Source organism: Hyperolius riggenbachi, chromosome 6, assembly GCF_040937935.1.
Source record: "Hyperolius riggenbachi isolate aHypRig1 chromosome 6, aHypRig1.pri, whole genome shotgun sequence".
NCBI classification, from domain to species: Eukaryota; Metazoa; Chordata; class Amphibia; order Anura; family Hyperoliidae; genus Hyperolius; species Hyperolius riggenbachi.
The window spans coordinates 173,215,034-173,240,938 of NC_090651.1; the positions used below are offsets into that span (position 1 = coordinate 173,215,034).

At 46.3% G+C, this 25,905-nt stretch overlaps 1 protein-coding gene across 3 annotated transcripts in view; it reads left to right on the top strand.

The window, feature by feature from the left end:
* The window catches only part of SEPTIN3 (septin 3), a 298,561-nt gene that overhangs the window by 188,541 nt on the left and 84,115 nt on the right, over positions 1-25,905 (top strand). For all 3 annotated transcript variants that reach the window (XM_068240225.1, XM_068240226.1, XM_068240227.1), the window contains one exon: positions 14,907-14,988. In XM_068240225.1, coding sequence (XP_068096326.1) covers positions 14,907-14,988 — 82 coding nt within the window. The remainder of the gene's footprint in view (positions 1-14,906; positions 14,989-25,905) is intronic.

A 25,905-nucleotide genomic window follows, 5' to 3' on the forward strand; every position in this document is an offset into this window, starting at 1 on the left:
ATTCTGAATCGGCTCCCATTAAATAGCCGGCTCTTACAACTCTGAATCGGCTCTTCATTAAATATCACTAGACACCACTCAGAATCGGAGTAAAAGCCCTGCCCCCGTCTCCATGACAACTCCAGACTGCTTCTCTGACTGGGGCAATCCCTCCTGCTACTGCTCTGCTCCGCCTCCGCCCCATACACTCCTACAAGCTGCAAGAGGAGGACTACATCTCCCAGCATGCCTCAGCACCCTTTATTACACAGCAAATCAGAGCTGTGTGGGGCGGCTGAGGCATCGGCTCTTTCAAAACCGAGAATCGGCTCTTGTCGTTCGCAGCAAAGAGCCGGCTCTTAGAGCCGGCTCGTTCAAGAACGACCCATCACTACTAAGGAAGCAGGCGACAGACACGCAAGACGCGTTGCAGATGTTATTGACGTAAGAAATAAATGTTGAATTTGTTTAAAAGATACATTATTGCTGTGTTATCTATGGGGAGGTAAGTCCACCAGTCCCCCCCCCCCCCCCCATTTTAAACTGTTTTAAATATATTTTATACTTTCTGGCCCCTAAATATAGAAGCTTGGCAGATAAGCTTTTTGTTCCTAGGCTTGTGCAAAAGGACTAGTGGACCTGATCTGTGCTTGGAGTAAAAAGGCTTTAAGAAAGGGTCTTTTACAATAAGAGTGATTAAAATGTGGAATATATTACCCCAGGAAGTAGTTATGGCAAATTCAATATCTGCATTTAAAGAGGCTAAGATGCTTTCATTGCATTCAACTCCATGGCTATAATTACTAGGTTATTCCCAGGGGTGTTGATCCAGGGATTTTATCTGATTGCCATCTGGAGTCAGGGCTAATTGGACCATGCCTTGTAAAGGTAGCAATACATCTAGCGATGAGGGGCAGATTCGGCCAAGAGACAAATCTCTCTCTAATTGAATCTGATTAGAGAGAGATCTGTCAGCTGCCCATACACCACAAGCCGAGCCCTGATAAATTTTATGCTGAAATTGATCTGGAATTAGCCTTGTGACGCCACATCAGACTGCCCCAACACTAATGTTAAATGTCCCCCGCAGTGCTCAGTGCAAGTGATACATAACCTGTTTGCGGCCTCCGCTTGTCCTCTGTTAGCTCCAAGTCTGACGTCATACGCATGTCCTTACTTGGCAACCACATGAGGGTGCATGTATGGAGAGCGGAGGAGGACAAGCGGAGGCCACGGACAGGTAATGTCGCGTTCGTCAATCATCTTGAAATTGCATGCTGTTACCGCCGCACACCCAGTCATGCAAGTCGGCCCAACATCTTGCAGCATGTGCAATCGACTTATGTGACCAAGTTCATCCTGAAATTGGTTGCATTGTCAGTCGGGCATGCAATTGGCGGCATCGATTTTCACCCAATTCGATTATAATAATCGAATCAGATGGTCGATCGGCCGCCAAGTCGCCTGATGTATGGCTGCCTTAAGGGTTTTTTGCCTTCTTCTGGAACAGCAGGGATATGTGAGGGTGTAGGCTAGTGTTATTTTTATAATTGAACTCAATGTTCATATGTCTTTTTTGTAACTGCTCTTTCTTTTGAAACATGTACATTTACAATACCGATAGGAAGATATATTATCTGTCATTTTACCGCATTTAAACAAATAACTATGTAACTTAAATCCTATGTAACTTAAATTTAATGCAAGTTTCATACCCTCACTCACGCTGCCATTATGCTGATAAACAAAGAAAAATAAATCCTAAAGGGAACCTAAAGCAATATAAAAGTGGCCAGTTTAATTTACCTGGGCTTCCTCCAGGCCCCTGCAGTCCTTTTGTGCCCTTGACATCATTCCATGTTCCTCCGATAAGCGGCATCGGCCTTCTGACAGCTGCATGTGTGGCCCTAGGCAGCTTACCTTTTCATTGCACTCCTGTTACCGAGAGCAGGCACCGACTGGCCAGGGGGGAAGGGGGGCGATTGCCCCCTAGGCCGTCTTTCATTCAGTTATTTAGGGCCGGTCCAATGCCTGGTGTATTCAGGTTTGTTGTTGTAAGGCAATGTGAAACATTAGACTCGCTGATAAAAGTGCAATTAGAGGGCTGGCAAGCTGGTAAATATACACAGCATAATGCAGAGTTTGCCTGGAGGGTCCATGGTCAAAAATCTGTCTGGTCTCACCCCATTGTGATAATGACAGCATGTGTGGATAAGGTGTTAAACAAGTTGAAAAGTTTTTGACAGTCCCTAGATTCCAGGAGAGCTGCTTTCTGACTTGCGGGTGAGGCTGGCAGGGACAGGAGTCCGATTACAGGCAAGTAGTCTCTGTCTTATGTGGGACTGCAATACAGATAAGCTCTCTGTTCCATCTCAGGCTATTCTCAATTTTTCTCCACTCCTCCTCTCTCTGGGCTAGTTCACGCCAAAATTGTAATAGCAATCGCTAGCAATTTGCGAGTGCGATTTTGTGAAGTGATTTTCAGAGCAATTTTTCAATGAATCGCTCTGAAAAATGCTTCATGCAGCGTGTTTGCGATTCTGAAAATCACAATGCTGCTGTGAGAGCACCCTCATAAAGTAACATTAGCCAAGCGCTTTTCAAATCACTCTTGGTGTGCACCAGTCCTCCCTCATTCACCTTTGTTTCCCTCTTCCCCTAGTGCTGGCTGGCTGTGTCTTCTTGTCATACAGGAAAGCTAAATAAAAGTGCAATCCTGGTGAGGCAAATATCTTCTTCCCTCTCTTTCAGCTTTTCTCTCACTGTTTCTCCCCTTCTCTGCATAAGGGCTCAGACACACTATAAGCGCATTTCTGAGTGATTTTACCGGGATTGCAATTTTACCGTGATTTTAATGTAAATCAATGGGAGTGTTTTAAAAAAAGCTCTCAGAAAGCTCTGAAGGCTAAAAGTGCTTAGGAAAGCGCGTATAGTGTATCTGAGCCCTTAGTATTTGTACACTGCAGGGGTGAGTTGGCCACTGGGAGCGCTGAATGACGGCTCTTCCTGTTGCTACTAAACTCCCTGGTGGTGTTAAATACTATTCCCCTCCTGACTCGTTGTAACTCGGAAGGAGGTGTAATTTGGGGTACGAATTACCATTACGTGCCCCGCGCAGCTTATTATTTCTGCTAGGGGGCTCCTGGTTTGGGTAACCGGTGCTGAACACCATGCACCAAAACCACCTGCTTTGCCTTCTCTTTCTATTCTTTTTATTAGAAACCATAACTTAAAGCTGGCCATACATACATCAATTGTTACTGACAGATTCTTTCACTGTGATCGAATCATAATGACTTTTCTGCCTGTCAGTACTGAGTATGGATGTGGCCTGTAGGGTTTTATACTATAGTAAAGTGAGTCGTGTGCAGGCAGCGATGTATTGCCACTGACCACCAATAAAAAGCAGGTAAGCAAGGCATGAATGTTGGGGGGGAGTGAAAAAAAGTGATGGAAGGAGGGGTACTGAAACTTTGGAAATTAGCATTCGCGAGGCAGGGAACATGGTGCCAGGAGGGAGGTCAGTAAAGATGTTACCTGACTGAGGGAGATGGTGGTCTGGTAAAGGGGAAGGGGACATCCGAGATGGAAGAGGGGCTTGTTTGAGGGAATAGTAGAGATGGTGGCGAAAGGAAGGACATACGTGTGGGGGGGGGGGAGGGAGGAATGAGCCTTGGGGAATTAAAGTGGCCATACATCTGTTGACTTGACAGACGATCAAATGTTTGATATTATTGAATCGGATAAAAAATTTGGGTGGAAATTGGTTGAATGTATCGATCTGAAATGTTGGGAAATTTTGGGCCAATGTGGTTGTCAGGTACGATAATCACGGCGTGCAATAACCACGCATGTTAGACATGGCGTGAACCCCGGGCGTTGTCCCTCAAAATGTATTATGTGCCCCCCGGTTCCTGTACTGTCCCTAGAGTGTCTATGCTTGAATTAAGCAGTGTGGGCAGGCAGCGAAACACCAGGGGGACTCCAGGGGGCTGAAAGAAGCCCAAGGTAAAATAAACTGGCATCTTTTATGCACTTTAGGTACCCTTTAAAGGAGAGGTAAAAATGCTGTACAAAAACCATTATATGCCTAACCAGGGGAGCAATTAATTATGCACAGTTAAGTGTGTTTTCTTATGAAAATGTTATACCCTTCCATCTTTACCTCTGAGAGACTCATCCTTCCTAAAAAGCACCTTTTAAGGCCATTTGTCCAATCATGTTATTGTCCTGTTGTTAACCTAATTAGTTGTAATTTGTATAGACAGGTGAAGGGTATGGGGAAAAAAACAAAAGAAAAGAGAGAATGGTGATGGTGAGACCTGGCAAGCCTGCCAAGGGATTATTTCACCTTTATATGTTGTGGCTATCCCATGCACGTATAGTCAATAATGGAGCATTAGTCCCTCAGAGACACGGAGGATTTCTGTGTCAATTAAGGAAGATAAAAATATTTATTAAAAGTATATAATGTCTTTCAGGAGACTTTCTCCCTTCATCAAATGGAGGTTTATCTGATGAAGGAAGAAAGTCTCCTGAAACATGTTATATATTTTTTTATAAACATGCTTTTTCTTAAAATTTGACACAGAAATTCTCATTTTCTTACATGCATAGCCCTCTCATCAGCTCCAGCCACCTCACGCTCACCACCTGCCAGTGTGGGTACACAGAGCACCACAGCTATTACTCACAGGCAGGGTCGGACTGGGACACTGGGGGCCCACCAAAGACATTTCAACCTGGGGCCCACACATCCCATGATTGCGGTGAAAAAATGGCGTGGCCATGCACCGGAAGGTGGGAGTGGTCATGATGTATTATGGACAGGGCCAAATGTACATGATCTTTGCAGCATTGTAATTCAGAGACACTGCTGCCCAGCAAAACTTTGCATAGAGTCCCCCCCAATAAAAAGTAATGTCCTATTTTGCAGAGGTGGCAGAGGTTGCGACCACATCGGGACCCTTGGACCAAAGGGGCCCCGAAGGGCCATCCCTCAACTACAGTATTACCTCTCTATTGGTCCTGTGCTCATAATAATCACTTCTATAGATACTTTGAACAGTGGTAATCATTAACAAGCTATCCCCTTCTTGCACCTCTGACACTGTGGTTGCCATTGGCAGGTTTTGGTGCGCCGTATCAATTGTTATGTATAGAGTGCTTGGGGGGCCCCATTGTAACATTTGCATCAAGGCCTACAGCTCCTTAGCTACGCCACTGCTCTCAGCATGAGTGATTACAGCACTGAGAAGAGAATTTGTGTGCTGCAGGTAGTGTTGGGCGAACAGTGTTCGCCACTGTTCGGGTTCTGCAGAACATCACCCTGTTCGGGTGATGTTCGAGTTCGGCCGAACACCTGATGGTGCTCGGCCAAACCGTTCGGCCACATGGCCGAACTAGGAGCGCATGGCCGAACGTTCCCCGAACGTTCGGCTAGCGCTGTGATTGGCCGAACGGGTCACGTGGTTCGGACCCCGAACGCGCTCTGATTGGCCGAACGGGTCACATGGTTCGGCCCGAACGCGCTCTGATTGGCCGAACGGTCACGTGGTTCGGGTAAATAAATACCCGAACCACGTCATATCTCTGCCATTTGTCTGTGGGTTTAGCTTTGGGTAGGCAGGCAGGGTAGTTCGCGCTCCAGCCACGCTAGCCAGGGTCCCCCCAGTCATTGTGTGTCGCTGCTGGGAACAGTAGTACACCGCTCGCTCAGCCACACTATATAGCATTGTGTGTACTGCCACTGTGTACCTCGCTCAGCCACGCTATATATAGCATTGTTTACTGCCACTGTGTGTACACGGCTCAGCCAGACTATATAGCATTGTGTGTACTGCCACTCTGTGTACACCGCTCAGCCAGACTATATAGCATTGTTTACTGCCACTGTGTGTACACCGCTCAGCCAGACTATATAGCATTGTGTGTACTGCCACTCTGTGTACACCGCTCAGCCAGACTATATAGCATTGTGTACTGCCACTGTGTGTACACCGCTCAGCCAGACTATATAGCATTGTTTACTGCCACTGTGTGTACACGGCTCAGCCAGACTATATAGCATTGTGTGTACTGCCACTCTGTGTACACCGCTCAGTCAGACTATATAGCATTGTTTACTGCCACTGTGTGTACACGGCTCAGCCAGACTATATAGCATTGTGTGTACTGCCACTCTGTGTACACCGCTCAGTCAGACTATATAGCATTGTTTACTGCCACTGTGTGTACACGGCTCAGCCAGACTATATAGCATTGTGTGTACTGCCACTCTGTGTACACCGCTCAGCCAGACTATATAGCATTGTTTACTGCCACTGTGTGTACACCGCTCAGCCAGACTATATAGCATTGTGTGTACTGCCACTCTGTGTACACCGCTCAGCCAGACTATATAGCATTGTGTACTGCCACTGTGTGTACACCGCTCAGCCAGACTATATAGCATTGTTTACTGCCACTGTGTGTACACGGCTCAGCCAGACTATATAGCATTGTGTGTACTGCCACTCTGTGTACACCGCTCAGTCAGACTATATAGCATTGTTTACTGCCACTGTGTGCACACCGCTCAGCCAGACTATATAGCATTGTGTGTACTGCCACTCTGTGTACACCGCTCAGCCAGACTATATAGCATTGTTTACTGCCACTGTGTGTACACGCTCAGCCAGACTATATAGCATTGTGTGTACTGCCACTCTGTGTACACCGCTCAGCCAGACTATATAGCATTGTTTACTGCCACTCTGTGTACACCGCTCAGCCAGACTATATAGCATTGTGTGTACTGCCACTCTATGTACACCGCTCAGCCAGACTATATAGCATTGTTTACTGCCACTGTGTGTACACGCTCAGCCAGACTATATAGCATTGTGTACTGCCACTGTGTGTACACCGCTCAGCCAGACTATATAGCATTGTTTACTGCCACTGTGTGTACACGGCTCAGCCAGACTATATAGCATTGTTTACTGCCACTGTGTGTACACGCTCAGCCAGACTATATAGCATTGTGTGTACTTCCACTCTGTGTACACCGCTCAGCCAGACTATATAGCATTGTTTACTGCCACTGTGTGTACACGCTCAGCCAGACTATATAGCATTGTGTGTACTGCCACTCTGTGTACACCGCTCAGCCAGACTATATAGCATTGTGTGTACTGCCACTGTGTGTACACCGCTCAGCCAGACTATATAGCATTGTTTACTGCCACTCTGTGTACACCGCTCAGCCAGACTATATAGCATTGTGTGTACTGCCACTCTATGTACACCGCTCAGCCAGACTATATAGCATTGTTTACTGCCACTGTGTGTACACGCTCAGCCAGACTATATAGCATTGTGTACTGCCACTGTGTGTACACCGCTCAGCCAGACTATATAGCATTGTGTGTACTGCCACTCTGTGTACACGGCTCAGCCAGACTATATAGCATTGTGTGTACTGCCACTCTGTGTACACCGCTCAGCCAGACTATATAGCATTGTTCACTGCCACTCTGTGTACACGGCTCAGCCAGACTATCTAGCATTGTTTACTGCCACTCTGTGTACATGGCTCAGCCAGACTATATAGCATTGTTCACTGCCACTCTGTGTACACCTCAGCCAGACTATATAGCATTGTTCACTGCCACTCTGTGTACACGGCTCAGCCACACTATATAGCATTGCGTACTCTGCCAGTCAGTGTGTATATTGCTGGGATCAGTAATACTCCACTCACCGTCAACCACTATATGAGCTCACCATGAGTTCCTCAGAGACCTCCGCTGTGAGCAGCACTCCCAACAACAGCAACAGCCAACACCCCACGCAAGCTATAACATCCACCCCAGCAGCCAGTGGTCAGCAGCAGCCCTCCCCGGAGGAGAACGTTGTGTCCATCGGTCCGGCGCCAGAGCGATTAATGAGGGCTGCCATAGAGGAGATGATGGGGCCTGATGTGGAGGAGGAGGTCGGGCTCAGGCCAGCATCCCAAGTTAATGTTGAGGACGATGAGGGGTCTGTGTCTGGGGATGTTGGGGTGGCAGAGGTGGTGGGTGGGTCAGACTCAGGAGAAGAGTTGTATGATGAGGATGATGATCGGGACCATCTGTATGTGCCTCAGAGTCCGACCCCGGAAAACATGTTGTATCGTGTGTTTAGGTACTAAAATCTACGTTCCCAGTAGTGTTGGGCGAACAGTGTTCGCCACTGTTGGGGTTCTGCAGAACATCACCCCGTTCGGGGTGACTATATAGCAGACTATATAGCATTGTGTTTACTGCCACTCTGTGTACACGGCTCAGCCACACTATATAGCATTGTGTTTACTGCCACTCTGTGTCTGCTGGGAACAGTAGTACACCGCTCACCCACCACTGTATAGCATTGTGCTCTGTGTCGCTGCTGGCAATAGTGGTACACCGCTCACCCACCACTGTATAGCATTTCTGTACTGCCACTCTACTGCTGCCAGTCAGCGTGTACTGTAAGGATAAGTGAAATGAGGAAGAAATTCGGTGAAAGAGGGAGGGGCAAGGGAAGAGGTGTTTCCCCTGACGGTTGTGCTGGGGAGCTCTACTCCACGGCGGCGGCCCCCCACAATGACATATGACGAGTTTGAGGAGATGGAAGAGGAGGGTATGGACAATGTGGACATAGACCCAGATTTTGTTTGTGAACGAGAACATCGCCGTCGTAGCAGCAACACAGATGAGTCTGTTGAAGAACCCACTGCTGCACGAGTTCGCCTTGTGCCACAAGGTAGGCGGCGCGCAATTTCAGGCACCACAAGCGTGGAAGTTCAAGTGAGAGGCAAAAGAGGCGCAAACAGAAATCGCCAGCAAGGCAGGTGCTCCAAAGTCTGGGCTTTCTTTGAAGACTGCACTGAGGATGTTACCATGGCGATTTGCAAGGTGTGCAAGACCCGCCTGAGCAGGGGGAAAAGTATTAACATCCTCTCCACCACCAGCATGAGCCGCCACATGCTATCCAAACATCCCACTCTGTGGGCAAACGCGGCAGGACAGGGTACCACCAGCAACACTGCCTCCCTTGGGTTCACCAGACTCACCACCAGACCCGCCTCAGCAGCAGCAGTAGCCCAGCCATTGCGTGGTTCAAAACATTCAAAAAAATCAGCTGACGCTGACACTGTCACTTTCCGGAGTAGTGCTCTTGAGGTCTCCCAGTGTTCATCAAACACAACAACCAACAGCCCTTCGGTGTGCAGCCCTACAGTTCAGTTGTCTGTCTCGGAGATGTTTGAGCGCAAGAGGAAATTGCCAGCAAATGACCCCCGGGCCGTGGCAGTAAGAGCCAGCATAGCCAAGCTTCTGGCCTGCGAAATGCTGACATATCGAGTGGTGGAGACAAACAGCTTCAAGGGCATGATGTCAGTGGCCATCCCACGTTACGTGGTTCCCAGCCGCTACCACTTTGCGCGCTCTGCAGTGCCTGAGTTGCATGAGCACGTGGTCAGCAAAATAACCCGAAGCTTGAAGAATGCCGTTGCCTGCAAGGTTCACCTCACCACTGACACCTGGACGAGTGCGTTCGGCCAGGGTCGATACATCTCCCTTACCGCGCACTGGGTGAACCTTGTGGAGCCTGGCAATGATTCCTCACCTGCTACGGCGCGGCTGTTGCCCACGCCGCAAACACCTGCACCGCCGTCCCTCCCACTGGATAACAGCAGCACCTACCTCTCTGACTCCTTCTCCTCCAACGCATCTCAAAGCTGTACCTCATCCGGAAACGCGAACCCAGCACCAGCAGCAGTAGGATCGTGGAAGCAGTGCAGCACAGCTGTTGGCATGCGTCAGCAAGCGTTGCTGAAGCTGATCTGCCTTGGGGATAAGCAGCACACAGGGGAGGAAATTTGGAGGGGAATAAAGGAACAGATGGATTTGTGGCTGGCACCGCTGGACCTGAAACCGGCCATGGTTGTGTGTGATAATGGGAGTAATCTCATTCGCGCTTTAAGGTTGGCTAAGCTGACACATGACGAAGAAGAGGAGGAGGAACAGCTGGAGTTGGAGCAGGAATTTCCTGCCACCACTGACGAGGGCCAGAGCGGTGCACGTTGGACTTCCACAATTCAGCGCGAATGGTCAGCAGAAGCAGACCAGGAAGAAGGTGACGACTATGATGCATCACAACAACTATCACAACGCTCACAAGAGGATGATGAGGATTCTGGTAGGACTCTGGCACACATGGCTCAATTCATGCTAGACTGCATTGAACGCGACCCACGCATTGTGCGCATTCGGGACAACACCAATTACTGGGTTTATATACCCTTCTGGATCCACGGTACAAACACAATGTTCCAAAACTGCTTGAAGAAAGAGTCAGACAGGTCAAAATGGAAGAATACCAGCAGGCCCTTGTGGAGACGTTAGAGAGGAGATTGACATCCTCCCCCTCCTCTAGCCAGTTGTACGCCGACAGACTGACTTCCGCAAACCCAGGACGACCAGAAGGGCAGCAAACAACACAAGCCGCAGCTAGTGCCCAAAAGGGAATAGTATCGGCAGTGTCCTTGGAGTGGGAAAATTTTCTGACACCCATGCAGCAGCAGCCCACTGAACAACAAGCGTGCAGATCCACCTACAACACCGATCGCCTGGAGAAGATGGTCAAGGACTACATGTCAGATGGCGTAGCTGTGTCTAACAATCCATCTGCACCCTTCAACTATTGGGTATCGAAGCTAGACACCTGGCACGAACTGGCAATGTACGCAATAGAGGTGCTGGCTTGCCCGGCAGCCAGCGTTATGTCGGAACGCTGTTTCAGTGCTGCCGGAGGCATCGTCACAGATCGGCATATCCGCCTCTCCACAGAAAATGCAGACCGTCTGACTCAAATTAAAATGAATCAATCCTGGATTGGAAACGACTACGCAACACTCCAGGACCCCAACCAAGTAACATGACCAATGAACATCTGGGATGGTTTAGCGTTTCCGGTCCCTGTTTATTGAACCTCTCATCTGTATTACATTTATGACTGCATGGCGGCAAAAAGCATTGCTGCTATATCCGCACGCTTTTTGTCCTCATGCAAGGCCTGGGTTGTTGTGTCTCAAAAAGCATGGCCTTCTCCTCATGCGCCTGCTCCTGTTCCATCACGTGTGCTGCTGCTGCTGGGTTAGCGTTGCCGGTCCCTGTTTATGGAACCTCTCATCTGTATTACACTTATGACTGCATGGCGGCAAAAAGCATTGCTATATCCGCAGGCTTTTTGTCCTCATGCAAGGCCTGTGTTGTTGTGTCTCAAAAAGCTTGGCCTTCTCCTCCTGCACCTGCTCCTGTTCCATCACGTCTGCTGCTGTTGGGTTAGCGTTGCCGCGTGGTCCCTGTTTATTGAACCTCTTATCTTTATTACATTTATGACTGCATGGCGGTGCAAAGCATGCTATCCGCACGCTTCTTGTCCTCATGCAAGGCCTGGGTTGTTGTGTCTCAAAGCGTGGCCTTCTCCTCCTGCGCCTCCTCCTGTTCCATCACGTGTGCTCTGTGCTGCTGCTGCTGCTGGGTTAGCGTTACCGGTCCCTGTTTATTGAACCTCTTATCTTTATTACATTTATGACTGCATGGCGGTACAAAGCATGCTATCCGCACGCTTCTTGTCCTCATGCAAGGCCTGGGTTGTTGTGTCTCAAAGCGTGGCCTTCTCCTCCTGCGCCTCCTCCTGTTCCATCACGTGTGCTCTGTGCTGCTGCTGCTGCTGCTGGGTTAGCGTTACCGGTCTCTGTTTATTGAACCTCTTATCTTTATTACATTTATGACTGCATGGCTTCACAAAGCATGCTATCCGCACGCTTCTTGTCCTCATGCAAGGCCTGGGTTGTTGTGTCTCAAAAAGCGTGGCCTTCTCTTCCTGCGCCTCCTCCTGTTCCATCACGTGTGCTGCTGCTGCTGCTGGGTTAGCGTTACCGGTCCCTGTTTATGGAACCTCTTCTCTTTATTACATTTAGGACTGCATGGCGGTAAAAAGCATGCTATCCGCACGCTTCTTGTCCTCATGCAAGGCCTGGGTTGTTGTGTCTCAAAGCGTGGCCTTCTCCTCCTGCGCCTCCTCCTGTTCCATCACGTGTGCTGCTGCTGCTGGGTTAGCGTTACCGGTCCCTGTTTATGGAACCTCTTCTCTTTATTACATTTATGACTGCATGGCGGTAAAAAGCATGCTATCCGCACGCTTCTTGTCCTCATGCAAGGCCTGGGTTGTTGTGTCTCAAAAAGCGTGGCCTTCTCCTCCTGCGCCTCCTCCTGTTCCATCACGTGTGCTGCTGCTGGTGCTGGGTTAGCGTTACCGGTCCCTTTTCCTGGAACCTCTTCTCTGTATTACATTTATGACTGCATGGCGACAAAAAGCATGTTACCTGTGCAAAGAAACATGACATTTTCCACATTTAAAAGACAGTTTTTCCTTCGAAACTTTACAATTAATTTTCTCAAAAACTATAAGCTCTTTTTCAAATATTTTTTTTCCTCTTGTACCCACTCCCAAGGTGCACATACCCTGCTAATTTGGGGTATGTAGCATGTAAGGAAGCTTTACAAAGCACGAAAGTTCGGGTCCCCATTGCCTTCCATTATGTTCGAAGTTCGGTGCGAACACCCGAACATCGCGGCGATGTTCGGCGAACGTTCTCGAACCCGAACATCTAGGTGTTCGCCCAACACTAGCTGCAGGCAGCAATTAGAGCTCTGTCAGACAAGGAGGGGGGGGGGGCCCACCAAAGACCTGGAGGCAGGGCCCACCGAGGGAAAAAACTGTACTACTGTGGCCCAGTCCGACCCTGCTCACAGGCACCACCCCAATACAACAACCGCACTACTGCAGTCTCATTAGTCACAGCGAGACTCCGGCAGACCCACGGACCAGCGGCGCTAACTCAATGGGCGGCCGCTCTCAGCCGACATCTGACGCTGATGGGACCCCTTGGAGAGGAGCCTTACAGCCTGAGTCCCTGGCTTAAAGAGAATCTGTATTGTTAAAATCGCACAAAAGTAAACATACCAGTGCGTTAGGGGACATCTCCTATTGCCCTCTGTCACAATTTCGCTGCTCCCCGCCGCATTAAAAGTGGTTAAAAACAGTTTTAAAAAGTTTGTTTATAAACAAACAAAATGGCCACCAAAACAGGAAGTAGGTTGATGTACAGTATGTCCACACATAGAAAATACATCCATACACAAGCAGGCTGTATACAGCCTTCCTTTTGAATCTCAAGAGATCATTTGTGTGTTTCTTTCCCCCTGAGGGGGGAGTGCATAGCAGAACCACAACACTGAAGAACTTGGCAGCCTTCCAGACACAGGCTGACAAGTCTGACAAGGGAAAGATACATTGATTTATTACAGAGACTGTGATAGTACAAAGTGCTGCAGTAAGCCAGAACACATTAGAATAGCTTTTGGAACTTGTAGGATGATAAAAAACAGGATGCAATTTTTGTTACGGAGTCTCTTTAAAGAGGGACCAATGTGAGTAAGTTAGGGTAACACCGTTCTCCTTCCTTCCTGCAGCACTGCGGGTCACCATGACCCTCATCGCTGCAGGAAGGAAGGTGAGTAGTTACCACAGCAGCGTGTATACGGGGTGTAAATACTTCCTTTGGCATATGTGCTGCTATGAGCCTCTGTCCTCCCTTCATTGCGGCGCTGCATGCGGGTCGCGATCTGAGGTCTGTCTGCTACGGCAGAGTGACCTGGAAAGAATCTCCTGCTGCAGGAGGCAGCCGCCGCTTGTTTCAAGAAGGTGAACTAGCAGGGGCTGGGGAAAGAGGGAGAGGGGTGGGTGGGATGCCGCCCTGACGTCTGACACCATCTGAGGAAGCAGCGTCACCTGGCGTCATGGGCGGCCCGGGCCTAAATTATTTTGCAACTCAACTGAGTACTGTGAACTAGCCCTGATCTCTCATAAAACAACATTTCAACATTTTTTTGTACTATTAAATATAGAGTTTAAAGGATTAAACAAATTGCCTTATTCAGTTTTTATGTACCATACATTTTACATAGGTACAGACTAACCAGCAAGCTCATGGTGAACCAGAACTCATTGGAGTGTGTGAGGGGCTACAATGGTCCTAAAAGCCCCCTTACTAAAATGCTAAGAAAAACAAAAGTTTGCTTTCTTAAAACAGAAAGAATTTGCGATAATTCAGGTTGGAGTGAGCTTGCGATGTCTCCCAGTGCATCACTGCTGAATATGTTGGATTATTATGCATGTTGGATTATTATGGTTTTGTACAAATTAACAAGCTGACACATCATTGCATTCCAGCGGTTCTGGAGGTGTGTTTAGCTTCTAAGGGTAACAATGGTTAATTTGCATATATTCAGCAGTGATGCACTGGGAGACATCTTAAGCTCACTCCAACCTGAATTATCCCAAATTCTTTCTGTTTTAAGAAAGCAAACTTTTGTTTTTCTTAGCATTTTAGTAAGGGGGCTTCTAGGACCATTGTACACACTCCAATGAGTTCTGGTTCACCATGAGCTTGCTGGTTAGTCTGTACCTCTCGGTGTTACAAGCCCTACTCCATAGAGCCAAATTACTCCATGCCATGCACTGATGAGGATCAAACAATGCAAAACAGTCTGTATACATGTTGGATTATTATGGTTCTGTACAAATTAACAACCTGACACATCATTGCATTCCAGTGGTTCTGGAGGTGTTTTTAGCTTCTAAGGGCAACATTTTACATAGGATTACATAAATTCATGCCATTTTTAAGTGTAAAACTTCCAACATTGTTACCAGAATTATATTTTCTTTTTCCTAGACTGTTGTTATAGTACTTTATTTTTGCTCTAACAAGCCTGATTCCTGTTCATTTACATAGGCAACAATTTTCATTTTGTGAAGATAATACGTTCACTGTAACATTTGTACTTTGCTAGTTATTGAAGAGGGCGGAGTCAAAATGAAGCTTACAGTTATTGACACTCCAGGATTTGGTGATCAGATTAACAATGAGAATTGGTGAGTTCCTATTCTGTATAATTCACATTTCATACAGTTCATTACATGGATATAATGCTTTGCAGATTTATGTAACACATTGGTCAAAGTTTATCAGTTTCATATTTTCTGCTTTGTTGACTGTCCACACTGTAATACATTTATGGTGTGTACTCTCAGCTATTTTTCTCTCCTACAAGCTTTATTATATACAAATTTTATATATCGTAGGTTCCAGCAATTTAACAATCACAATAGCTATCACACTTTACATACAAGCAGTTGCTTTCTCCTGTCTGCTCTGTCTACAGTGCAGGAGATAATAAATGACTTCCTCTGCAGGAAGTGAAAAAAATCGCTGAGCAAAAGTGCTTAGAAAAGCGCTTTTCCAAGGGAAAAGCGCTGTAAAAATCACAGTATAAATCGTTCAGCGATTGCGATAGCACTGGTGATTTATAATGTTAACAAGGCCTAAGGCCTCGTTTACAATGGGAAGTTGCATTGTGTTCCCTGTTTAACAGGAACGCAAAAAGTCGTACTGCACATTATGGGTGGTTGCGTCACATACAGTGAATAAAAAGTATGCATCAGTGTACCTGTTAATGTATGCGTATTGCTGTAGCGCAGTGAATGCAGTGCGCTACCATACTGCACACGGTTACATCGCAACACACCCACCACACTGTGAATGTCACTATTAGTGGCGTATTGCTGTGCGGCAAGCCGCGTTACAAAGCAGCTGTTATGCCCCATCACTGTGAACGAGGCCTAAGGGTTTAGTTGAAATGAAACAAACATACCTTATATGTATACTTATAATTGAAATACTTTTTTGAGCCATAGACTTGGAAGCATGCGATTTGAATTGCATTAAAGCAATGTTTTACCTTTTATAAAAAAAAACTACTGTGACATATATCAGTTATGTGGAAGTAATTTTGTAATTTAATGTTATTATACAATATCTTTCCATTTCAGCTTGCTACATTCTGTGCTTCAAAAGGCCTGTAATTTTAAAGAGGTAACTGAGATAGGGAAAGCGTTAGCTAGGCCTTTGTTCTGTGTCACCACTGCCTTGCTAGCTGTTTACAGCATCCTGAGTAGGCAAAAAGAGTCCTTGTCAGGACTAGTACTGGTTCATAGGTTGTGTTTGCACCGCGTCCTGACTTCAGACACTGCACCCAGTGAATCCAGTGCAGTATATCTGAGCTGTACATCACAGATTTGCACAGACTCTCAGTGACTCTGTGCAGAAGTGCAAAACACCACAACATCATTCATAAGTGCTATTCTTGCTGTATCTTGATTATATCACAGATCTCTGTGTCCAGTGCAGTGTATCTTGAGATGTATGTTACAGATGTGCGCTGACTCCCAGTGACTCCATGTGTAGAAGTGCAATACACCACAACATCATTCATAAGTGCTATTCTTGCTGTATTTTGATTATATTACAGATCTCTGCGTCCAGTGCAGTGTATCTTGAGCTGTACGGCACAGACAGTTACTATGTAACTATGTAACTAAGACGTGCGCAGACTCCGAGTGATTCCGTGTGCAGAAGCGCAGTATACCACAACATCATTCATAAGTGCTATTCACGTTGTATTTTGATTGTGTTAAATCACAGACCTGGGCAAAGTGATCCAGTTCTCCCTCACTGGCAGGGTATTTTCTTTGTTTTGTTTTTTTAAATTGTGAGAAAAAAAAATGATAGGCAGAGGCAGGCCACAATGCAGGGGTCGTAGGGGTCGTGCCGTTGTGATCTCCTGTGGTTCTAGAATGATGCTCAGTGTTCAGGGTCCACACAACCTGAACGCTCAAAATACTGAGGAAGTAGTTGACTGGCTTACACGGCAAACCCCCATCATCTTCTACTCGGAGCCTTGACGCACCATCCTCCTCTTGCTCTGATTTGGGTACACCAGGAGTTACCATTTGCCCCACCACCACCACCACTAGCACCACAGCCGCTTCTCTTGATGTGTCAGAGAAGTTATTCACACATCAGTTTGAGGAAATTAGTGATGGGCAAGCATTATTGCCAGAAGATGCAGCAGATAAGGATGTTACACCACCTGATATGTTTCAGTCAGGCATCATTGTACACAAGGACGTAAGGTGTCGTGATGATGATGTACCTGCTGCTGGTGCCTACTGTGAGCTGTCAAAAATAAGTGACGTAGCTGATGATCACTACAATGTAGCCATGGATGTGACATGGGTGCCCGCAAGAGGAGATTAAGAGGAGGAGAGTTTGTATGGGGAGACAGAGAGGAGGAGTTGTTGTAAGCAGCAGGGCCGGTTCTATTAACAGTGGTGCCCCAGGGCAAAATTAACCCAGGGACCCTCCAACAGACACCGCCCGACCAAAAAGCAGCATTAGGGGCCCATTGTAGCAGCCAAATTTCCCTACTGGGGCCTTTGGCAGTGTAGCGTCTCACCTGCCCACCAGTACAGGTGAGACACTACTCTGCTAAAGACTCTGCAGAGGGCCCGGGGAGGAGGGAGGAGACACCTTGGGGGCCCCTACAGGCTCTGGGGCCCTGGGGCAATTGCCCCTTTACCTGTATGGTAGCGCCGGCCCTGGTAAGCAGGGGGAGAGTGTCGCAAGGAGCCAGTGGCACTGCCACAAAGCATGTATCGGCACCTGGGGTCAGCCGGCCAACACACCCGCCAACTTCTGCTGTTACTACCACCACCAGAATACCGTCATCCCAAAGCTCACCAGCGTGGCATTTTTTTGTGTGTGTCTGCCTCTGACAACAGCAATGCCATTTGCAACCTGTGCCACAAGACTCTGAGTCGTGGGAAGTCCAACACCCACCTAGGTACAACTGTTTTGATAAGGCACCTGAGCTGCAAACACCCACGCCAATGGGAGTAACACATGAGGAGAAGCAGCACCCAAAGTCAAAACCACCCTCCTCCTGGTCCAGATTCTTCAGCCACGTCCCCCTCTGCTGTCCTTGACCCTTCGCTCCACTCTGCCTCTCACCTTGAGCATTTCCTGCTCATCTGTCCACAGTCAGGTTTCTGTCAAGGAAATTTTTGAGCGTAAGAAGCCGATGTCTCAGAGTCACCTCCTTGCCGGACGTCTGACAACTCGCTTGTTGGAACTGTTAGCCCACCAGCTGTTACCATACAAGCTTGTTGACTCTGAGGCCTTAAATAATGTGTTGCAATTGGGATGCTGGAGTGGAAAGTACCCGGCAAAACATATTTTTCCAGAAAGGCAATCCCCAACCTGTACCGTAATGAGGAAAGCAAAGTCATGGCATCTCTGGCACACAGTGTTGGGGCAATGGTCCATCTAACCACTGTTACTTGGGCTGCAAAGCGTGGTCAGGGCAGGTATATCACCTATACAGCACATTGGGTAAACCTGCTGACCGCTGGCAAGCATGGAATGCGTGGCTCTGCAGTGGAGTTAGAGACACTGCCATGAATTGCAGGCAGGCCTGTTGACACCTCCTCGACTTCTCCTCCTACTCCTCCTCCATCCTCTTCACAATCATCCTCGGCTAAGTTAATACCCTGCATGGCACATGTTTTAAATCTTATTATACAACAATATGTGTGTAAGTAGCCAGGCTTATAGGAGGTCCTCAGGCAGTCCAGGAAGGTGTGTGGCCATTTCAGGCGTTCCTACACGGCCATGGCACGCTTTGCAGATGTTCAGCGGTGAAATAACCTACCAGCGAGGCACTTAATTTCAGACAGAGTGACTCGCTGGAATTAAACGCTCCTCCTGTTTAAAGGCCTGTCTGATGGTCCATCTGTGACCTCATCCCATACGTTTTCTTTCTGGAGCGTGTCCTGCGAAGACGGTCCATCAGCGACCTCATCCCATAGGCTTTCTTTTCCTGGAGCGTGCCCTGCGAAGAGTGCTGAATCAAGCCGTAGATGAGCGTGACCAGGAAGAGGAAGAGTTGTGTTCGCCATCACTACCAGAACCAGCCTTGTCGTCTTCACCTGCTGTACCTGCGGCAATGCAGAGAGAGGAGTCTAGGGAAGAGGAGTCAGATGAGGAAGGTGGCTTTGAGGAGGTGGAAGACCAACCACATCAGGCATTCCAGGAGGCTTGTGGTCACCTTTCAGGGACCTTTGGTGTTGTGCATGGCTGTAGGTGGGTGGGTGGGTGGGAGAACAGACCTTCAGACGTCAGTGAGGATGAGAAATGGGATATAGCTATCCAAGGCATCCAACCTTGTGCAAATAGGGTCTTTCATGCTGTCCTGCCTGTTGAGAGACCCTTGTATAAAAAGGCTCAAGGAGAAGGACCTTTACGGGGTGGCAACGCTTTTAGGCCCTCGGTATAAGCACAAAGTGGCAGAAATGTTGCCAAATTACCAGAAGTCGAAAAGGATGCAGCAGTTGCACAACAAGCTGGAAAGTATGCTTTACACTCTGTTTAAAGTGGTATCGTCACTATAAAAATCAAATTTCAACAGCAACTGGTCTGAGTGTATTAAGTGATAAAGATGCTAATCCTGCATTCAAAACTTTCAAAACTTTTTCTGCTGATATGATTTGGAGTTATCACATACTTAAGGAGCACTGGCCCTTTAGTAGTCGGTGCCAAAGAATTGCATGCTGGGGGTTCTTTTTATCTATAATGTATTCCTCCTCGTTCCTTTATTTCCCTGTCAGCTGCTTATCTGAAACCTAATCCCCCTACTCACTTGTGTTTACAAGCAAGGCTGCGGCGACTCAGCGATTGGAGGAGACGAGGAAAAAAGTAAAGGGCAGAAATGACATCACGAATTAGCCTTAACTGTGGGCAAAAGACATGGTTCCCACCACTAACAGAATTCTCGTCATTTACTATATAACATTCACTGAAATCAAAACGTGGACAGTATAATACATGTGTTATGTAAGTAGATCCAGTATTTATCTACTTATATATGTGTTTTTTTTCCCTGGCATAGTATGGCTGACCCTACTGCTTTAAGGGTGATGTCACAGCACAACGGGAATCTAACAGGGGAAGAGGTGCCAGTAATCCTCCACCTTTCAAGGCCATGCCAGAAAGACAGGATGTTGTTCCATTGTGTTGGTGATGTCGGACATGCACAGTTTCTTTAGTCCGACGCATCGCCACAGCCCTTCGGGATCCACCCTCAGAGAATGCCTCGACCGACAGATAGCGGACTACCTGGCCATAACTGCAGATATCTACACTCTGAAGAGCAAAGAACAGTGGCTGCAGCAAAACTTTTTTTTTTCTAAAATAAAATTTGTATGTGTAAACCTGCACATACATGAGTCACCGCCTCTCTTGTCAGTATCACTCACCAGGGATGCAACAAACATTGATTTTTTTTTTTTTATTCAATTTCTGGGGTAAAATGTATAGGCCAGGCCATGACATTGTCTGGTCTCTGCTACAGTGGCTGCAACAAAACTATTTTTTTTTCTTCAAATTTAATTTGTATGCACACCTCCACCATCATGTGCAGAGCCAAGTCACTACATCTCTGGAACACAGCGTTGGGGCAAGGGTCCATCTGACCACTGATACCTGGTCAGCAAAGCACGGTCAGGGCAGGTATATTACCTATACCGCACATTGGGTAAACCTGCTGACCACTGGCAAGCATGGAATGCGCGGCTCTGTAGTGGAGTTGGTGATTGTGACAACACCACGAATGGCAGGCAGGCCAGCTGCCACCTCCTCTTCTCCTCCTACTCCTCCTCCATCCTCTTCGCTATCGTCCTCAGCTGAGTCCTCCTTTGCTGCTGCTGGTCCCTCCTCTACAACTGCACACTACCAGCTCCCCAAGGCCTATTCCACATCCCAGTGGAGCTACAGTGCTGCAACAATAAAATAATATAAAAAAAAACAAAACATTTTTTTTTCTAAATAACAATTAAAAAAAAATTCTAAAACTAAATTTGTATATGTAAACCTGCATATACATGTGCAGAGCCAAGTCACTGCATCTCTTGTCATTGTCACTCACGAGGGATACAAAAAAAAATGATTTTCTTTTTTTTTTTTAATTCAATTTTGTGGGTAAAATGTATAGGCCAGGCCACGACATTGTCTGGCTTCTGTTACAGTGGCTGCAACAAAACTAATTTTTGTCTTAAATTTAATTTGTTTGTAAACCTGCACATACATGTGCAGAGCCAAGTCACCGCATCTCTTGTCAGTGTCACCAGGGCTGTAACAAACAGATTTTATTAAAAAAAAAAATACTTGTATGTAAAAATGTATATCCATGACATCCATTTCAGATCTGTTGGCGCTGAATCTCACGTGGTTGCATGGTCGCATAACTAGTTAGCATGGAGGCGTTCACAAAGAAGCCAAAATAAAAATAAAAAAAGAAGACATTAGGTTGTACACTGACGCTCGTCTGTTTTACAAATAACTTCCTCCTTCCCATTCCAAAACATGGCCTCTGCTACACGTCCACGCTGGTTCGTTCAGTTGAGTGCACATGCAGCACCACACACTTATGGGCCTTACAGACCTGTTAGTGCTCAATCTCGCGTGACTGCATGGTCTCGTAACTAGTTAGCATGAAGGAGTTTCATAAATAGGTTTAAAAAAAAATTAGCCAGTCACTGAGACAGTCTGCTTGGTACCATTATAAAATTCCACTAACAACTTCCCATCTTAAAGAGACTCTGTAACAAAATTTTCAGCCTAATTTCTTCTATCATGTCCAGCACTGCGTAATATGTTGGTGCTTTATAAATACAATAAATAAATAAATATCCTATAAGTTCCTATACCTGTTTTAATGTGCTCTGGATTACTGCAGCCTTTCCTAGCTGCACAGTGGCTGTGTTATTTCTGTTATATAATCTAATCTTCTTTCCTCTGACAGCTTTGTCGGTCTCAGGCAGGAATGTGCTGTCTGCTGTTATAGGCAGAAGCTATACACACCCTCTCCACCCTCTGTGTGAGTCACAGACTGAGCTTCTCTGAGCCTATCACAAGCTGGTTAGTTTGTTTGTAAACACTGCCTAAAACTGGCAATTACAAGCCAGGATTGCAGCAGGGAGTGGCAGAAACAGCACAGAGGGGCCCAGGAGAACATAATGAATAGAATGGTATGCTTTTTATTGTAAGAATTTTAGAGTACAGATTCTCCTTAAAACATGGCCTCTGCTACACACCACACTGGTCCGTTCAGTTGAGCGCACATGCAGCACCACACACACCTAAGGGCCTTACAGACCTTGTAGCAATCAATCTCGGTAAATGTGGCATTTGGTCTGTCAGTCTAAAGCAGGCATAACCCTTACATTACCTGATCCAAGTGTTCACACTCCTGACATTTTAAAGCCACACTTTATTGCATCTGTCTTGTCCATATTTACTCAGGTATTCTCTTTAATAGGTGTTGATTCGCTGTTTGTTCTAGTGCCCAGACAGGTTGTATTTTCGGTAATGGATCGTATTGCTTGGACAACTGGACTGCAAGGTATGTTGGCTGGAAGTTCTGAGAAAGAGCACTCTGAGTTTGATGACACGTCTTAAATGGACAGACTAATTTTAGATGGTGTTTCTGATTGTTCATTGGCAATTTGCATCTGATTGCACGTCATATTTGACGGGATTGGTGAAGTCAGGTCTTCAGCTGGTAGTTGGACCAGTGTAATCGGGTGTGGGCCACTGGTTGATTATGTTTGGAGTTGCATATAATCCTGGGTTTGGTAATGTTAGATGTATTAGCCCTTAAGTGTGCTTGTTATCTATAGTTAGGATATTTGTGTTTGGGTCATGTATGGGAAAGCTGATTCTGTATTGGTCTCTGATTATGATGAGGGTCCTTTGTCCAAGAGCGTATGGGTTGTGGTTCTTGGGTTATCATGGAAAGGGCTGCTACTTGTGCATATGAGAGTGGGGAAGGTCTGTTTGGATGCTGGGGAAGGAGGGGAGTGGGGAGGAGAGGTGGTCGTTTGGCTGGGATGGATATTGTGTTTTTAATTGGTACAGCTGTTGTCAGTAAAGTTAGTAGTGTTGTGGAGGGATTTTCAAGAATAGGGCATTTCTATGCTCTATTGTATCCATTTTGAGTAATGTTCTTGGTTGCGAATGAATTTGTCCATTTTGACACGGTATGTATCCCTTTCTAGATTATTGAGTCTTTGACTTATTTTTTTATTCCATATTGCATATGTGGTTTCCCTACTGTGCGGATGCAGTTTGGTGATGATGTTATTAACCTTCCTGGTGGGAAGCCCAAGCTGAGTTCGGGCTATGCCGAGCAGGAGGATTTCTCATGCCCTGCTGGGCCGATTTTCATAAATTTTTTTTGTACATGCAGCTAGCACTTTGCACGTGTACTGCCCGATCGCCACCGCTTCGCGCTGAATCGCCGCCGCTTGCCGTGCCGCCCCCCCCCCCCCCCAGACCCCATGCGCTGCCTGGCCAATCAGTGCCAGGCAGCGTTGAGGGGTGGATCGGGGCTCCCTTTGACGTCACGACATCGGTGACGTCATCTCGCCCGTCGCCATGGCGACGGGGGAAGTCCTAATGGAAATCCCATTCAGAACGGGATTTCCGGAGCGGGATCGAAGAGGGTGGGAGGATGCCACTGCACAGCGGCTGTCATGTAGCTAGCGCTAGGCTAGCTATATGATTTAAAAAACAATAAATAAAAAAATAGTGCTGTGCTGCCCCCTGGCGGTTTTAATTGACCGCCAGGAGGGTTAATCTAGATTTGTATTGGAATAAGTAGGCTAGTGATTTGGTGTCCCAGAAATGATCCCATTCATCGGTGAAGACAGTATCTTCCATGAAGGCTGATTCGATGTTGGATCTTAGCCCCTTGATACAATTTTGGCATCTTTGTACTATTTCACCATTGATGCATCAGGTTTAATATTTATTTTTTTCCCTGTTTTTTGTCCTCTAAACCTAGGTGCATCTTATGGTCAGGAGTGTCTTATATTCCGAAAAATACTTCTTCAGGGAAAATATGAGGCAGAGGCTGGTAACTCCATAAAGGGGTAATCATTAAATAGTTGGTCCAATATAGACCAATGGCTCCTACCCACTTCTTATCTTCCTTTTTTTCTTTTCTTCTTCTATTGTAAACCTCTTTTTTTTTCTTTTTGGACTTTTTGTTGTTTATCTCTAATCAAAGTCAATTTCTTTTCCTATTCTTTATTCAGTTAACCACATCAATTACTAAAATGCTGATAAGTTCAAATGTCAGGAGAATCAGGAGAATAGGCTGCCTATGACAGCTTCATTAGATAACTATATCATCAGGAATTTCTTGGCGGTGAGAAAAGCCTGTGCTTAACTAGGGTATAACCTTTAACCACAGAAGCCTATTGCTCACAATGTTCCTCATCGTCTGTTTAGGAATGTATTGTGCAAAAGGTTTAGTTTATTACTGTATGCCTACATTTATACATTTATTGTGTTTCTTTGTACGATATATATATATATATATATATATATATATATATATATGTGTGTGTATATATATATATATATATATATATATATATATATATATATATATATATATACACTGTATATATATATATGTATATATATATGTATATATATACATATATGTGTGGAAAATGGTCAAAGGTGGTGATTGTCAATGCCGTTAATCTGTTTAATAAAAAATAGGGATGGGACGAATCCACAGTTTCTTCGAATCCGAATACGAATTTGAATCTAAAAAGGTTCTTGAATATCGCGAACCTTTCGAATCCCGAATCTAACGAATCCTGCGATCCGTGGAATAGTTACCCACAGTATAGGTAGGCAGGCTAGGTGCTCACACTATAGGTAGCTAGATAAAGGTGCTTTCAGTATAGCTAGCTAGGCATAGGTGCCTTCAGTATAGCTAGCTAGGCATAGGTGCCTTCAGTATAGCTAGCTAGGCATAGGTGCCTTCAGTATAGCTAGCTAGGCATGGGTGCCTTCAGTATAGCTAGCTAGGCATAGGTGCCTTCAGTATAGCTAGCTAGGTATAGGTGCCTTCAGTATAGCTAGTTAGGTATAGATGCCTTTAATAAAGCTAGCAAAGCATAGGGGCCTTTAGTATAGCTAGCAAGGTATAGGGGCCTTCTGTAAAGTTAGTTAGGTATAGGGGCCCTCAGTATAGCTAGTTAGGTATAGGGGCATTCAGTATAGCTAGGTATAGGGGCATTCAGTATAGCTAGGTATAGGGGCATTCAGTATAGCTAGGTATAGGGGCATTCAGTATAGCTAGGTATAGGGGCATTCAGTATAGCTAGGTATAAGGGCATTCAGTATAGCTAGTTAGGTATATGGGCCCTCAGTATAGCTAGTTAGGTCTAGGGGCATTCAGTATAGCTAGTTAGGTATAGGGGCCCTCAGTATAGCTAGTTAGGTAAAAGGGCATTCAGTATAGCTAGGTATAAGGGGATTCAGTATAGCTAGTTTGGTATAGGGGCCCTCAGTATAGCTAGTTAGGTATAGGGGCATTCAGTGTAGCTAGTTAGGTATAGGGACCCTCAGTATAGCTAGTTAGGTATAGGGGCATTCAGTGTAGCTAGTTAGGTATAGGGACCCTCAATATAGCTAGTTAGGTATAGGGGCATTTAGTGTAGCTAGTTAGGTATAGGGACCCTCAGTATAGCTAGTTAGGTATAGGGGCATTCAGTGTAGCTAGTTAGGTATAGGGACCCTCAGTATAGCTAGTTAGGTATAGGGGCATTCAGTATAGCTAGTTTGGTATAGGGGCCCTCAGTATAGCTAGTTAGGTATAGGGGCATTCAGTATAGCTAGTTAGGTATAGGGACCCTCAGTATACCTAGTTAGGTATAGGGGCATTCAGTGTAGCTAGTTAGGTATAGGCGCATTCAGTGTAGCTAGTTAGGTAAAGGCGCCTTGAGTATAGCTAGCCAGGGTACCCCTCCCTCTGTGCGCCTCCTCTGCTCACCCCCTACATAGAAAAAAAAAGCATCGGCTCACCTAACAAG